This window comes from Apodemus sylvaticus, chromosome 8 (genome assembly GCF_947179515.1).
Source record: "Apodemus sylvaticus chromosome 8, mApoSyl1.1, whole genome shotgun sequence".
NCBI lineage: Eukaryota > Metazoa > Chordata > Mammalia > Rodentia > Muridae > Apodemus > Apodemus sylvaticus.
The window spans coordinates 39398668-39416075 of NC_067479.1; the positions used below are offsets into that span (position 1 = coordinate 39398668).

The window sequence follows — 17408 nt, forward strand, 5'->3', positions numbered from 1 at the left end:
AGGGGCCCTGCCAGAACCTTACAGATACAGAGGCAGATGCTAATAGCCAACCATTGGACTAATCATGGGGTCCCCAATGGAGGAGTTGGATGATGGACTGGAGGAGCTGAAGGGGTTTGCAGCCCCATGGGAAGAATGATGTCGGCCAACCAGATACCCCAGGGCTCCCACTGACTAAGCTATCAACGAGGGGTACACATGGTTCCAGCCAAAAGTGTGGCAGAGCAATGCCTTGACCGGCATCAGCGGGAGGAGAGGTTCTTGGTCCTATAAAGGCTTGATAGATGCCCCAGCGTGGGGAAATTGTGAGGGGGGTAGGAATCAGTTGGGTGGAGGGGCATATTCTTGGAGGCAGGCAGGGGGGAGGGAGGATGGGTTAGGGGTTTTCTGGGAGGGGGGAAGCCGGGAAAGGGTATAACATTTGAAATGTATATGAAGAATATATTCAATAAAAGATAAAAGAAAGTATCTGCCCTCACAAGACAAGATGACATTGGGCCTTGAAGGAACTTCATGGGGATGTGACACGTACTGACCTTGGTCAACTCACCTTTAGGGAGTCATGTTGGTTTCCAGTTTCCAGCGTTACCTTTAAGTTGGAGAGCCTTTTGTGCTATTCTGTCATACAATTCTTCTTAACCTGTCTTCCCTAAACACCCACCACCCTTCCCATCTCTAAGATAGCAATATTTCCTGGATTACCTTCCAGTACTGTCTTGGACTTTTCTCCAGGCAGCAATCTGGACCAATTTGGGGCCCATCTGGTTTCTGTGTTCTAAGAGGCTCCTGTGTCTTTGTCTGGTGCCTATTATCTGGAGTGCAACATTTCATACATTTGACCCAGTTCAAATGAAGAGGTTACCCGTGCCCCATGGCTCTCTTTTAAGCATAAGCAGAAGTCCTGCAAACACTTAGACTCGTGCAAACAGCATTTCTTTTGTGGTGAATGAGCAACCTGAAGTTAGAATACATCACTCCAGTCCTTTAAATTGTGCCCCTACAAAACCCAAAGCATATAACAATCTGTACTAATGATGGATATTTCCCTTCAAGCCAACTGACCTAAAATAGTTATTTAAAAACAATTCTTCAGAAAATAGGTGGCCTGGGCTCCAACAGGTGGCCCTGTACCCAAGTAGATACTGGCAGTACTAACTGAATTTTTCTTTTTTTTAAAAACAAACAAAAAAACATGGCCATGAAATTGGAGGAAGGGATCACAGGAGTATGTCTGGAAGGAGCTGGTAGAAAGAGGGGGCAGTTATGATGAAAATACAGTGTATACATGTATGAAATTCTCCAAGAATATAAAATATGTAAAATGGGGTATTGTTCCTACTCTTTCACAGAGTACATTTTTTAAAGATTTAATGTGTGTGTGTGTGTGTGTGTTTTATGCGGTTTATGCCACATGTGTAGGTGCCTGCAGAGGCTAAGAGAGCATCAGGTCTTCTGAAACTACAGCTGCAGGCAGTTATGAGCCTCCCCACATGGGGAGGGCAACAAGAGCAATCTCTCCATCCCTCTTGAGGGTACTGTGACTTATGGCAGAATATCTAAGGCAATTATTTAAAATAAATAAAAGTATTAAAAAAGACACATTCCCAAAGCCTGGCAGCCAGCCTCTCACACCTTTATAAATGTCATCCAGATAATAGAGTGAAGGGGAAACTTACGGTGTCTTTGGGAAGTCAGTTGTGTTGGATAGTGTTTGCTGGAGCAAACACAGGATGTTTTCCTGAAGCAGACACAGGCAAAAGGATGTGTTGCTAAAGCAAGCACGTGAAAGGATTAGGGAGGAAGGATTCTTCACACACACATATTGGTTCACCTTACATTGCATAGCTGAGCTCCATTTGTCATGACTTCACAGAAAGAAATGCACCAAAAACTTCTGGTGGTATACCGGTGGCTTTTTGCTGCTTCTGCAGACTCACGCTGTTTGGCAGAGTGATGATGTCAGCTGATATAGACTCATGTGGAATTTTGCTAAGAGACTCGCGTGGTGAGGCAAGATGCATGGAGGACACATTATGTTTGGAGGGAGTGTAAATAGCACCCAACGGCTATTAAGTGAGGGGAGGCTTGCAGAGCGAGCTTTGCAAAACATTGTTGGTCTTATGTCTTCGATGATCTTCACTTCATTGAGAGGCACAGGCAGAAAACGTCTCCTGAGATCCCTGGCCTCTCCCACTGAATCATACCGATTTAGCAGAGGCCTGGCTGTTTCTGCATTGGCGTGCCACCACTGCTGATTCATGTTTGCTACCTGACATGACTGATCTGAACTGATGGTACATTCATGAAGTGCATGAGAGTGGATTGAGCTACTGAGGCTGATTCCTGTGAACTGCTGAATGTCCAACAAGGCAGATGGGATTTACCCCAAAGGACAATTTCTAAAGAACCCATATTAAAACGATTGTTGGCACACATCAAATGAGGTACAAGAAGAACGGAGGAGTGGCCCCTGGTTCTGGAAAGACTCAGTAGAGCAGTATAAGGCACAACCAGAACAGGAATGTGGGAAGGAGTAGGTGGGAGAATAGGGGGAGGGAAGGGGGCTTATGTGACTTTCAGGGAGTGGGGGACCAGAAAAGGGGAAATCATTTGAAATGTAAATAAAAAATATATCGAATGAAATAAAAAAAAAAAAAACTCAGGAGACAGCAGGTGTTGGTAAGGATGTGGAGAAAAAGGAACACTCCTCCACTGCTGGTGGGAATGCACGTTGGTACAACCTCTCTGGAAATCAGTCTGGTGGTTCCTCAGAAACCTGGGCATAACACTTCCAGAGGACCCTGCAATATCACTCCTGGGCATATACCCAGAGGATTGCTTGGCATGCAATAAGGATATATGCTCCACTATCTTCATAGCAGCCATATTTATAATAGCCAGAAGCTGGAAAGATCCCAGATGTCCCTCAATGGAGGAATGGATACAGAAAATGTGGTCTATTTACACAATGGAATACTACTCAGCAATTAAAAACAATGAATTCATGAAATTCTTAGGCAAATGGTTGGATCAGGAAAATATCATCCTAAGTGAGGTAACCCATTCACAAAAGATCACACATGGAATGCAGTCACTGATAAGTGGATATTAGCCCAGAAGCTCTGAGTACCCAAGACACAATTCACATATCAAATGACTCCCAAGAAGAAGGAAGGAGAGGGCCCTGGTCCTGGAAAGGCTTGATTCAGCATTGTAGGGGAGTGTCAGGACAGAGAAGTAGGAGGGGGTTGATCGGAGAATAGGCGGAGGGAAGAGGGTTTATGGGACTTCTGGGGAGGGGGGAATTGGGAAAGGGAAAATCTTCTGGAATGTAAGCAAAGAATATAGAAAATAAAATATTAAAGAATAAAAAAAAATTTAGGGGGGTCTGGAGAGATGGCTCAGCGGTTAAGAGCACTGACTGCTTTTCCAGAGGTCCTGAGTTCAATTCCCAGCAACCACATGGTGGCTCACAACCATCTGTAATGAGATCTGATGCCCTCTTCTGGTGTGTCTGAAGACAGCTACAGTGTACTCACATAAAATAAATAAATCTTTAAAAAAAAAAATTAGGGCTACAAGAGGGCATGGTAGAAAGAACCTTTGTTTCTTGCCTACTTCCATCTATCCTGTTGCTATAACATCTCATTTCTGAGATTATAACCAACTTCTTTGGGAGTCCAAAGTAGATTAATGAGGAAGGGCTCTCCAAGAACTCCCCAAGCCCTCAGTGCTGCATTGGGACTGGAAAGTCATCCAGCCCCGTGAACAGACAAATACTGGACTCTCTGCCTCTCCAGGTGAGATGACACTTTAGGACTACGTGAATCATATCCTGTAAGTCAGTCTAATAAATCCCCTTTGGATACATGTATTATTTTAATATATTTAATATATATATTCATTCTGGCTCTTCTGTTCCATTAGATAACTGACTAATGTACCTTGTAATTAATAAAATGAGCTATTATTTGCAAAGAGGACAGATAAAGAATATAGCAAGAAAATTCCCTCATCTGATATCAGAAAAGATCCAGAAACTGTCTGGTGACAGGAATGAGAGAAACCTTAAGCGCAAATGCACCTCTATCAACCTTGGGGTTCTTCAGGTTAGAAACAAGCATAAATTAGTTTTGCCTTTAAAAAGGAGATCCAAGAACCACTTCATTAGTCACCTTGACAAAAGCAGCTGATAGTGACCCTATTTTCCTTTAAGTTCCAGGTTCTCTCTTCACACTGGTCACCAAGCCAGGTGACAGGTGAGGACACAGGATGAGAGGAAGCATCCTCCACTTCTCAGGTTTCCTTTGGGGTACATAGAACAGACCTCTGAGTTACCACCTCCATTACCTGACTTTCACCTTTGAACTGTGTATGACACAAAATCCAACGTTTTCCTTCTGTAGTCAAAAATGAAACTGAGATAGCCCTGTGTTTTTCCTGCAAATACAAAACTATATTTAGCACCTGTGACCTTGTCTTTTTCTTTCTACAAATGAACACTTTCGTCTTCAGTGTTTTACTTCAAGATATTCCTGAAATGGTAGATTAAAGAATAAGTATCTCTTACAGTTTTAACTTTGAAAAAGAGTAAAGAAATTAAAGATATATTTACACTTGAGTGACTAAGAGTTAGACACATTTCCTGGTAGGCAGACTGATAGGAAGGAAGGTCAAGGCTACGTTAAAAAAAGATGGTGAAATTCCAAGATGGCTTCCTCCTAACATTCCTGATCTAAGACAAAGCCTCACATGTTATAACAAAGGCCTTGTGGTCTTACTCCTGCTGAAGGGCTGGTTTAGTAAGTTGAAGGACATCTTTATACAGCAGTTATAGGCCATCCTGTCTTTCTGATCAATCCTAAACTTAGGGAGGTAAAATATTCAGGAACTTTAAGAAACTCCAGCCCTCAAGAAGAGACTGGATTTTTCAGCTTCTCAAGACACCTACCATCACCACCACCAGCAGCAGTTTTGTGTATGTGTGTGTGTGGGGGGGGTCTTTTTCTTTGTGTTTTCTATATGTATGTGATTCTCATCCCCAAGTAGTTCTTTCTTCAACTACTACCTGATTCTGTCTGTTCCTGTCTACTGTCTTTTCAAGAACTCGATCAAGACTACTAGATGGTAACAGTAATATAAAATCACCTACCCAGCAAACCCTTACCTTGCTTACATAGGATAAGGTCTCATGGTCTAATGTGTGCCAAAGGCTAGTGCTGGAAAGCTTCTGGCTGCTTGGCTACATCTGCCATGTGTTTATGTCCTTCTTTCTGTGCTTATTTCTTGAAGGCAGGTGAAATGGTATGAGACAAGTTATGATGTGCTGGTTAAGTCACAAAGTCAGGCTCCTAAGTAAAGAATGCTATAGGAAAAGTAGATACAGTGAGTCTTGGATGTTGTCACTGTGACCTGAGGCTGGACGATCAAGTACACGATAAATTCCTCCTATTCAGAACAAGGGCAACCTGCCCACATTCTGTCTTATGTAAACAGAAGTGAACGTTTTAAGCAGGGAGGAAGTGGAAAGCAGAGTCAGTCCTGTGGTCCGAACCACAGGCCACATGGCTTAGGAGGAGAACATCTTAGCATCTCTTGGCACCTCCTGCCTCTTAGTTACCCTAATTAGCTCATGGTTGTTTCTCTGCATTCCTAACCATGCTTTAGGCTAGGTTATATTTGGGAAAATGGCAAAAGCTTGGAGATTCAACCTGTTTCCTCATGCCTTGACTATAATTTTCTTTAGAAAAATAATATTCATGCTTATAGGTGAAAAATATCCTAAAATTGAAAGAATGCTTTAAGTAGAGAACATAAAAAATAAATACCTCAATCTTAACAGTTTAGAAAAAAAATGGAGGTCAATAAAAACTATGTTAAAGAAATGAAGTTTCTAATCCATAAAAGGAACATGAAAGGGATAACACACAGATACTGCATAAAACAAACTAACCAAGGAGACTTGAGCATGAACTCTTAGACCCTGAGATAAGGTTGATTATGGCATAATGCCCAGAACACAGTAATTAATATTTACTGAGTAAATTCATAGAAAAGATTTTTTAAATTGTAATAAGATACTGTACATTGGTAGGGAAAGAACAACCTGAGCTAAGACTATAAATGTGAAAACTCAAAGAAAGGGAAAACAGAGGGTGGAAACAAGGAAAAATGAAAGAGAGGGGGGGAAGACTCAATGCAGAGGTAAGGAGAACTAGGCCATAAGGAGGAAAAACCGCATCTGCTGTGGAGCTCAGAGACAAACACAGTGAAAGAATCATTCTGTGTGAAAGTCAAATCTAAAATAAATTTAAGGTGCAACTGTATTAGCCAGGGTTCTCTAGAAAAGCAGAGCTTATAGAACTTACATAATTTATTATGACCTAACAGGCTGTGGCCCAACTAATCCAACAATGGCTGGCTGTGAACAGAAAGTCCAATATGGAAGTTGCTCAGTTCACAAGGCTGGATTACTTTGTTGGTCTTCACTATATGCTGGAATTCCAAAGAAGTAGGCATGTATCTTCCCACCGCAGGATCTGAATCTTATTTCAAATTAAGCAAAATATCCCTTAATGGTGTGCCCGTCATTTTTGAATTTTGGTTAATTTCAGATGTAGTCAAGTTGGTAGCCATCACAGCTATCCACATGGCAGAAGACATCTATAACCAAGCTAAACTAAAACCAAAGAGTAGGGAAAAGGGACATGTAAAAGCATCTTGGTAGACCCCGACAGAGGAAGTGGTTTCCAGTGGCATGTCTGCTTTGGATCCTTTTTCTCTCCAACACTTCTACTCTGTGGTCTTGGTAAGCTGACTTAGCCTTCCTGGAAGCAATCTCCTACTATACTGTGGAACAGAAATAGAAATCAATGTTTCCCAGAGCTGTGGTAAGGATTAGAAGAAATTTTAAATCAAAAATCCTTTGCATTGGTCTGGACATAGAAAAAACACACAGAAAATAAAAAAAAAAATCACATAGAAAAGTGGTTATTAATATACATACCAACTATACATTTAAGCCTACAGCTGCCCTAAATACCAAAAAGTCACATTGGAAATGAACCTTACATAATTCATCCAAACATGTCTAGTTGTATCAGAAATTGACACTCATCCCTTAGTGCCTTCAAGCACCATTGAGCAGTCAGAACAAGTTAAACCGACTTCTTATGACAATTTAAACTTTTGTGTCTTTGGGTCAACTCAAATGTTAAATGTTGGAAATATTCATATGAACTAATAAGGAATGGTAATCACCAGTTACCGTGATTGCCTTCTATGGAGAATCTATGGTTGATGAGCTCTGGATTAGTACTGCAGTCCCTGGGTAATTGCAAAGATGCAGTGTTCTAAACCACAGGTTCTCCAACAGTGGTTTACAACCCCATACACTGTTGTAGCAATGAACCAGAGAGGGTTGTAACAAATCTGGCAACAGTAGGCTTCTGAATGCTCGATGGCCAAACGGTAATTCAAAATCAAATATACTCAATGAATTTGAGGCAGGCCTGGCAGCACTCACCCATGCTGTACTGTGTAACTTCACTGAAGCCTTCTTTTTGAACACACACCCTTCATACTCTGTAGTGTCTGTGCCTGAAATACCTTGGCACAGATTCCAGAGCATTACACCTTAAGGAACTATAGTGTTTTTAATACACACACACACACACACACACAGAGTTTTCTGTTGAGAGAAACATAATGGTTTAACTATGGAAATAGTGCATCTCTGGATACACTTGAACTGTGGTTTACAACCCCATACAATGTTGTGACAATGAATGAGAGGTTGTAAGAACTCTGCGGACAGTAGGTTTCTGAATGTTCATTGGCCTAACATTAGTTCAAAATCAAACACTCTCAATGAATCAGTGGCATGCCAGGCAGCACTTGCCCATGTTGTATTGACATAGTATATAATATATTATTACCTATATAATACTTTCATTTTTAGACTTATTTTTAAAATCATTAAATCAACTTTGGTGTGAGATGATGCCAGTATTTCCACTGAATTCTGAAATGGCCCTAAACGGAAAATCAGAACTTAGACCTACCCCACTGTGATATCCAGAAATAAAAGCCAAAAGGTACTGCCAGTCACAGCCACTAGCAAGGCTGGGTTGAAAACAGAGGCCCTGAGGGAATGCAAGCCCTTCACTGTCCGTTCCCTCCCTCACTACATCCTCGCCTCCCTCCCTTTTCGTTCCTCCACTCAGTCGGATCACTTCTGGCTTCACGCTGGCAGAGAAGAAAACTGTCCAGTGAATGAAGAGTTTGTAGCTCAGGTAACTGTCACTAGCTCCTCTTCTGGTAGGGGCTGCAGTTCAGATGCATCTGCTCTGCCTCTGAGCCACCCACTGACTCCTCCTTCTAAAGCTAAGGGACTCCAACCTGAAACACTGCTGGAATGTCAGGTTAGACGAGGATAAATTGTCCAAGGTGAGTGCGTGTGGCCCAAGCTTCAGGTTCTGAACACGCGTCACTGGGGCCCTCACCTACCCAATGGGAAGTCCCAGGTGCTACCTGGGGTCATGTGTGGCAAGTCTGTTCTAGAATGAAACTGATCGCAGGGAAATCAGAAATGACAGATACGAAACCAGTCTTTCCTGGTATTGTTATAAGACGCAGCACTAGATGAAAGCGATCCTGAAACACTGCAGATGTAGCCGTGTGAAGGGTGGGTCAGTCAGCACCCGTCCGTGAGCTGAGCGGGGTCAGTCAGCACCCATCCGTGAGCTGAGCGGGGGTCAGTCAGTACCCGTCCGTGAGCTGAGCGGGGGTCAGTCAGTACCCGTCCGTGAGCTGAGCGGGGTCAGTCAGCACCTGTCCGTGAGCTGAGCGGGGTCAGTCAGCACCCGTCCGTGAGCTGAGCGGGGTCAGTCAGCACCCGTCCGTGAGCTGAGCGGGGGTCAGTCAGTACCCGTCCGTGAGCTGAGCGGGGTCAGTCAGCACCCGTCTGTGAGCCGGGGCTATGAGACAGCTTCTTTGTTACTTACAACCCCGTACATCCTAAGAACAGAAGTCAAATGTAAAAGAACGGGTATACCTACCTTCAGATTACACCTGCACAGACTGGGAGGGCACTGCAAATCACAAACTTACCTGTTCAATTCACCTGCCATTTGATAGGTGTTACCATACTAATAACTGCTATTTGGTTTCAGATTGTATCAATACAAATATTGTAAGCCACACATCAATGTATTATGTAATTAAAGGGGGAGGCCCTATAAGATGTTTATACAAGGGGATTAGTATGGGGCCAATGCCAGATCGACAAGGAAAACAAGAGGGAAATGAGCCAGCACAACGTATATAACAATACAATGCTTTTATTGATGGCAGAAGAAAAGTTTTCCACTTGTAAAGATATTTGCTCTATTGAGCACAAAATTTTCTCCCTTGCTTTGTGTAGGTTGAATCGTTTCCCTAAAATCTGCCTTTTTATTTTCTTTCTCCAAAAATCATATGCAGCATGTTGAGTCTCACTCTGGAAAAGTGGAAAAGCTATCAATGGGCTTCCAGGATGTTTCAGTCAGTGGTTCTTCCTTCACAAAAACCCTGTTTCAAAAGGAAGAAAATAAAGTTGAACCTAAGATTATTTCTTCTATACTTTATAAAGGCAGAATTCTGCTGAAACTTTTTAAAAAAATGTCAAATGTTCGTATATCAGTAATCTCAATAAGAATGAATGAGAAAAAACAATCTCATTCGTAAACTTAAATCTCTATAAAAAGCAACATTGACACACCAAAATTTAGGCTGGGCTGTGGTGGCAGACACCTTTAGTTCCAGCACTCAGGGAGGCAGGCAGATTTTTGAATTCAAAGCCAGCCTGGTCTTCAGATTAAGTTCCAATACTGCCATGACTACTCAGAGAAACCCTGTTTTGAAAAACCAAAACCCAAAACAAAACAAAAACCCCAAATTTAAAGCCATATGGAATTCTTTTTCTTTTGGAAGTCTGTATCTCTGGGGCTGCTAGACCCCTTCTCTTGGGTACGGACTGCAGGAGCATACGAATTAAATGACTAGCTCCTTCACACAGAAAGACGTCAATGAGAAGCACTCTGACAGCTGGGCTTTGCACCCTACGCTACCATCTTCAACACTTTCTCAGGAGACCTCTGACACGAGTTCATCCACCGAGGTCATTTATCATTTACTTTGGTCTGTCATTTGTTCCCTCCCTCTACTTGCTCCCTGCCTTGTTAGGTAGCTATATTTTTTAAGTTAATTTTAATTTCTTTGAACGTGCACACATGCACACACGTGCATGCATGTGCATGAGCACACGCTTGCAGGTGTCCTCAGAGGATACAATAGGGTGTTAGATCCTCTAAAGCTGGATATACAGGTGCTGTGAACCTCCCAATTTTGATGATGGGAATTAAACTCAATCCCTTGTAAGAGCAAGCAGCAAGCACTCTTAACTGCGCAGCCATCTCTCCAGCACAAGACCCAGTGCTGATGAGACCTGAGGTAAATAATGACAGGCTGCTGGGTCAGCATCATGAACGAAACAGTACGTGAGCAGGAATAGGTCATCTACCACCGGAAACATTTAGCTCCGAAGTCTTTCAAAGTAAGCATTCTCCTGACCAGAAAACAGATTCCTCCAGCTAGCTCCTGCTTTTCTTTAATTACATAATTATGTATGTGCACGACGGCTGGGCAGGGTGCAGCATGTGTGTAGCACGGCACACATGTGGATTTCAGGAGACAACTCTGTGGAGTATGTTCTTCTTTTCTCTATGTGTTTGTTTACGTTCCAGAAACAGACTCAGGTGGTTGGGTTTGTGTGAAAAATGCTTTACCCACTGAACTGTTCTGCCAGCTTGAGCTTTAGATACTGATATTCTTACATAATGTCAGTCCTGGTGGCATCACAGGCTAATAGCTCTGTTCATAATCATTATTTTCCTAATTCATGACATAAAAAATTCTTCAAACACAATGCTGCACAAAGTTGTCCAAAAATATTCTCCATTTTAAAACATACTTTTTACTAGCCAAAAATGGTGTTAAAAACTGGACCTTCAAGAAGAAACATAGTCACGGAATCTATAGAGAACTATTTCAAGGTTTTTGGTTAATAAACTCTGAAGATTGTTCTTCCATTAACTAAGAAACTAGGACCAAAGCTCCGAATGGGTCCACAGTACATATTGCTAGTCTTCATACCACTAAGGAGTTCCAGCTCATCTGCCTCACAGTTTCTCTCACAGCCCAACATGCAACTTGAACTTAAGCAGTGGATGGACCAGGTTCTCCGTCCTGCTGACAACCAGCAGCTGTGTTTCTTAAATTCAGTAGTGATATTATTCTCACTCAGAAGTTCACGACCATACCAAGCACATGACATTACGACTCCAGTGTGTAACACACGCATCAGTAAGCATCCCTAAGCCAGCACAGGCTTTGGGCTCACAGCCTACTGGAGCCACCTGCTGGGGACAGCTGTGTGCCCCTCCACCTGTGCTTCTCAGCATTCTCAGTCTCCACTGTACAACACCCTCACTGACGGGTCCTATGGATTTAGATAGCGCCTAGGACTCAAGTCATAGTATAGACTCCTTTGATTGTCCAAAACTGGCTACAGAGCTGTGTATAAATTTAGCTTTCTATATCCACTCCCGTTTCTAAACTGCATAGAACAATTACAGTGTCCAGCATCCCCTCCACCCTCAGGTCCGAGTGGTCAGCACTTTTCCTCACACCTGGAGCTATCTTTCACTCCACTGGGCCCTCCCTGCCTAGAAGCTGTATGTCTCATGAGTCTCAGGTGCTGGCCTCACAATGAGACCCAGGTGACTCAGGTGTGTCACCATCCTGAAGAAGCAGGAAATAGGGTTGTATAGAGAGTTCTAAAAAATGTTCCTGGAAAATAACATGCAAATGCATAACTAAAATTCTATGTCATTTATACTTGAGGAAAATACTCAAAATATAAATGAATGGATTTTAAAACTATATTTTTAGAAGTGATAACAGAAATGCCTAGAGTATTCTCACCACCCTAAGTAATTTTTGAGAAAAAAAAAAGTACCTGAGCATACATAACTTCATGTTTATATTTATGGAACATCAAATAGCTGACTACCAATACACATCTTCTTATTGGAGTTTAATAGAAAGTTAAGGGAAGTGAAAAGAAAAAAATAAGTCTTCAGTTTTATAGAAAGAACAAGAAGAATACATATCTTATTGCTGAACTTCCCTTTTAACATCATTTCTCAGAAATATTTATTATATTACATAGGCTTTAATAATGTATTTTTGAGTTATAATGCAAAATTTTTCCTAGCCAACATTACATGTCTTGCTCACTTTACTCTTACATAAACTTTATGACAAAACTTCCTTCCCTGAGAACCATCCAAGCCAAGGAAGCATCTGGCCCAGGAGGGAGACGGACTTTAGGAATTTTATTGTGTAGCTGAGTACAGAATACAGGGCCTACCACACGCTCAGTATGCAAGCTCTATCAGGGCTGGACCCCAGCATTCAAGATGAAAGTTTTAACTTAGGGGGCATGAAAAGTAAGACTATGATACTTAAGTTGATTGGGAAATGTTTGCATTGTATGATTTGATATGATAAAGCCACAATTACCTCAGGGCTACGGTGTATAATGTATTTTTAAGCAGTGTACTTTTTTTTCAAAGAAAAATTTCCATGGAACCTAAACATACAAACTACATGAAAGAACCTCCTGGAAGGCTGGGGGGCTGAGCCGTCCCCTGGGTGCATGCTAATGTCCCTGCCTCCTTGACCTCCACCCTCTCCATCCAACCCAGTCCATGTGCCAAAAAGAGGCTCCAGAAACCCGGTACCCTTCTGAGAACCTTTAGCTTCATTAAAACTGCTTTAAGTATTTTAAAAATCACCAGAAAGAAGGAAAAAGATCTCTATTTTCATTCACTTTAACGTGTCATTTAATTGTAAACACAAGGAAGTTATTTTAAGAGTATATATTCAATCTTCTACAGTGCATGAGCTGCTTAAATCCTTGTATTTACTTTGATTCTGCTTTAAAAAGAAAATCCTGAGAACTGGTTCCTGTGTGCTACAGAAAACTGCCCAGAGTTATGTGGTAACTCCTCTTTGATCTGTGCGTGGGTCTGGACTGTTTGCTTGATAGCCTTGCAGTGAGCTGGAAGAAGAGGCAGTGATAAAAGGGAAAAGCTGCACTGGCTGCCTGTGATGGGTCAGAAGTCAATTAACATTAGGCCTTGGCTTAAGGCAGACTGAGATATGAACTTAAATGTTAGAAAAGTTTTGTGTTTATATTGGAATATTATAAATAGGTTCAAACATAAGTTTTGGGAAACTGAAGGAACCAGCTGATTCATTCAGTCCCAGGAAATGTGGATAACTTAAACGTTTAATGACATTTCAATACATTTAAAACATTATTTAACTTAAATCAACATAAATTGAGATATTTTCCTCCCCCTCCCGATTTTCCCCTCCACTCACACCCCACCCCACTCTCTGCAGCTGAGGGGCTCCACAGCCACTGCTGCTCATTCATCAGGACAAAAACAGATCCTGTCAAAAAACCTTAGCAGAACTAACTGCAAACTGAGGAACTGAGAAGAGTTCCTAGAAAATTATCATTCTTGCTACTGAACACACTGGAAAGAAAATACAGTCAAGTCCAGAATAGTCTGTAGGAGAATAAAAACGCAATGGGAAATTTGTTTTAAATTCTCCAAAAGTTCTAACTTAATGGTCTGAAAACAGTAACAAGACAGGCTGGTTAACGAGTGTGAAAGTATTTCCTTCCAAAAACATATTAAGAAAAAAAGGTCTCTGCCAAGTGTGTGATATCGGAGTCTTTCCTAATCTCCTGACTTCCCACTCTCTCTGTCTCTCTCCCTAGTGAAGATGATTTTTCAGAGGACTGTTTTTTTGTTTGTTTTTTTTTCTGAAACAGGTAGGAATGGTTCTAGATAAGCAAACAGCCTCCAAAGCAAATCTGAGTACAGTCATGTTGTCTGAGTCTTGACGGTACACTGCGAACTATCCCCTCTTCCTTAAATACACTCAGCTGATGAAACAACACACGAGCACCCAGAACCACCCAGAACCAAGGCTTACTCTCTGCTATTCATGGATTCTAGTTCTGTATCCTCAGATGTGAATATTCAAATGGATTAACTGAAAAACCCAGGAAAGAGAGAAGGGATGGGGAGGTGGGGGGGAGAGAGGGGGGAAGGAGGAGGGAGAGAGAGGGAGAGAGAGAGGGAGAGAGGGAGGGAGGGAGGGAGAGAGAAAGGGAGGGAGAGAGGGAGGGAGGGAGGGAGAGAGGGAGAGAGAGAGGGAGAGAGGGAGGGAGAGAGGGAGAGAGGGAGGGAGAGAGGGAGGGAGAGAGGGAGAGAGGGAGGGAGGGAGGGAGAGAGGGAGGGAGGGAGGGAGAGAGGGAGAGAGAAAGGGAGGGAGAGAGGGAGGGAAGGAAGGAGAGAGGGAGGGAGAGAGGGAGAGAGGGAGAGAGGGAGGGAGGGAGGGAGGGAGGGAGGGAGGGAGGGAGAGAGTGAGGTAGGGAGAGAGGGAGAGGGGGAGAGAGGGAGAGAGGGAGAGAGGAAGAGAGAAAGGGAGGGAGGGAGGGAGAGAGGGAGAGAGGGAGGGAGGGAGAGAGGGAGGGAGGGAGGAAGGAAGAGAGGAAGAGAGGGAGGGAGGGAGAGAGGGAAAGAGGGAGAGAGGAAGGGAGGGAGGGAGGAAGAGAGGGAGGGAGGGAGGGAGGGAGGGAGGGAGGGAGAGAGGGAGAGAGGGAGAGAGGAAGGGAGGGAGGGAGGAAGAGAGGGAGAGAGGGAGAGAGGGAGAGAGGGAGGGAGGGAGGGAGAGAGGGAGGGAGAGAGAGGAAGGGAGGGAGGGAGAGAGGGAGGGAGAGAGAGGAAGGGAGGGAGGGAGAGAGGGAGGGAGAGAGAGGAAGGGAGGGAGAAGTACACAGGGAAGTCAGAGTCAGGAGAGGAAGGGGTAGAAATAGTATTTAAATACAGTAGTCATTTATGAAATTCTCAAAAAACAATAAAAATAAATGTAATAAGGCCATAAATGGTAGAGAGAAATAGAGACTGGGGAGGGGGGGGAGGAGAGAGAGAGGGAGAAGAGAGAAAGGAGGAGAGAGAGGGGGGGGAGAAAGAGGAGTGAAGAGAGAGGAGAGAGGAGGGGGGAGAGAGGAGGGGGGAGAGAGGAGGGGGGAGAGGGGGGTGGGAAGCGTAGTGGTTTGGACCCGAATGTCCCTAGTGGGCTCATATGTTTAGAAAGGATTGGGAGGTGGCAGCTTTGTTGGGCTGAGTACGGCCTTGTCTTTGGAGTGGGCTCTGAGGTCCAGGTCCAGTTTCTTTCTCCGACTGTATCTTATGGATCAGATATGAATTGCCAGCTATTGTTCCAACATCATGACTGCACTGTCACCCTCCCTGCCATAATGGTCACAGGCCAAGCCTCTGAAACTGTAAGCAGGGTCCCACTTAGATGTTTCCTTGACAATGCCTTGGTCATGGTGTCTCTTTACAGCAACAGAACAGTAACTAATATAGCAGGAGTGGAGCAACACATTTCTAGAAGGATTTGTGGGCAAGAGCTAGTGGAAAAGTGGCGTAGCACACTGTCAGTTGGAAACTGCATCACAGAGTCAGCTCTTTCTATATGTATCATTATGAAACATCAGTAGCTGAACTTGAACACAAAGCACATGTTTCTTCATATGAAAACTATCTGGCAATATCAATTTTACCTTTCACATTAGTTCCGAGCCCGAGGAGGTTGGTAAAACTGCTGTGTTGGCCGCGTGGACCTTCGTGGCTGCCCATCACCTCCTCTACGGAACTCGATGGTGTGATCGTAGGTGCCTTCTTCTTCCTATTTGCAAGAATAATGATTTAGTATGTTTGAAGTAGCTCCAACTTTTCTAAGTTAAAAATGGTTTGTAATCTTCACGTTAATATATACCTTCTCAAGCTGTCAACAGAGAGAGGCAAGGGTAAGGGGTAAAGGCAGAGATCTTAAAGGAAAGGATTTCCAAATAATAGTATAACTATCATGTCAAGTGATGAAATGTCAGGAAAACAGAGAAGATCAAATGTAATGCTCTTGAGTATTTCTTCTGAATACATGTTGGGTGTTTATCACAGAAAGGAGTCTTCCTAAGATACCAAAGGGGTCAGTAAGAGCCAGAGGACATTCGCCAACTGTCTGTCCTCATTTGATGGCATCTTCACTATTAAAAAATCTTACATCTATGGACTGAGAAAACAATAAATTGGAATGGAGGTGGGGTTATGCAATTTAAATATACAAAAAGCTTCATGCAAGAGAAAGCATAGGAAAGCATTTATTCCACTCCCTTCCGTACTCTGAGGGTGGCTCTGCTAGCTCCAGGAAGAACACAGGGAAATTAGGAGACTGATTAGAGCGCGAGCAGAGGAGCTATAGTTCATTATAACATTGGAAAAGGATTTAAAGGCAACAAAATATCGTCAAAAAGCACACTGGTTTCTTACTGAGTGCTGCCACCCTGGTTTTTGTTTCTCTGTGTGTGTGCTTTCTAAAAATTAATTCGGCTATGAATTAGGTACCCTATCAGAATGAAGGGAAAAAAAAAAACAGGCTCTCAGTTTTATTTATGCAAGAAATAGCATCTATTTTTACTGAGTAGAATTTAAATTCCAACTAAATTATCAGAGTACAATAATTTGCATGATTTTGGAAATTTATTCTTTCTCCCCTCTCCTCATGTTATGAAATCTTTTTTTCTCACAGCTTTTCTTTGACTCTAATAATAACATAGGAAATTATAAGAAAGTCTGAGTTACATTTCTTGAAGTTTTATGTATTCTACCATTGTACTGTAACCTGCCAGAAGCAGGAGAGGATAGACATTCTGACTGAAGAAATCCTACTAAACAGTGACAGTTAGTGACATATAGACAAATGCGTGAACACTCTCCTCATCATTAAGCATTCTCCACAGTACTCAAAAGAAAGCACCATATTTTATTAGTTTTAGGAAGGACACTGAAGTCCTAGAACTGTAAAAAGACACCTAAAGCAGATTTAGTTTGAATTCAAACACTGCTGTTTAAATGAGCCTCCATCTGCATGTAGAAGAAATGAGCTATGAGCCAAAAAAAATCAATGATCATTTTCAAGGACCTGTCATGCCACAAAGAATAGTGAAATCTAACCATTCATTCATCCTGCGTTAATTCAATAGCCACTGTGTAGAGAAAAGTGTCAGATACCCTCTCCTTTCCCCAAATCCCTTTCAAAGGTCAACCTCAAACAGTTTGGATCTGGAACTCAGCACAGCAATTAAAATGCAGGAAGAAAAGTTAGAAAGTTCTTGGGAAAGGAGAGAGCTATCATTTTATTATTCTGGTCACTGTTCT

General features: G+C 42.6%; 1 protein-coding gene across 5 annotated transcripts in view; it reads right to left on the reverse strand.

Annotated features, from left to right (window-relative positions):
- Nucleotides 1–9325: 9325 nt before the first annotated feature.
- Tdrd3 (tudor domain containing 3) overlaps nt 9326–17408 on the reverse strand; it is a 133020-nt gene continuing 124937 nt past the window's right edge. For 4 of the 5 annotated variants that reach the window (XM_052190847.1, XM_052190844.1, XM_052190843.1 and 1 more), the window contains 2 exons: nt 15755–15879; nt 9326–9570 (listed from right to left, as the gene is read on the reverse strand). In XM_052190847.1, the coding sequence (XP_052046807.1) occupies nt 15763–15879 (117 nt within the window). In that variant the 3' untranslated portion in view covers nt 9326–9570; nt 15755–15762. Of the gene's footprint in view, nt 9571–15754; nt 15880–17408 lie in introns of those variants that run through there. The other variant, XR_007979221.1, reaches the window with a different exon arrangement.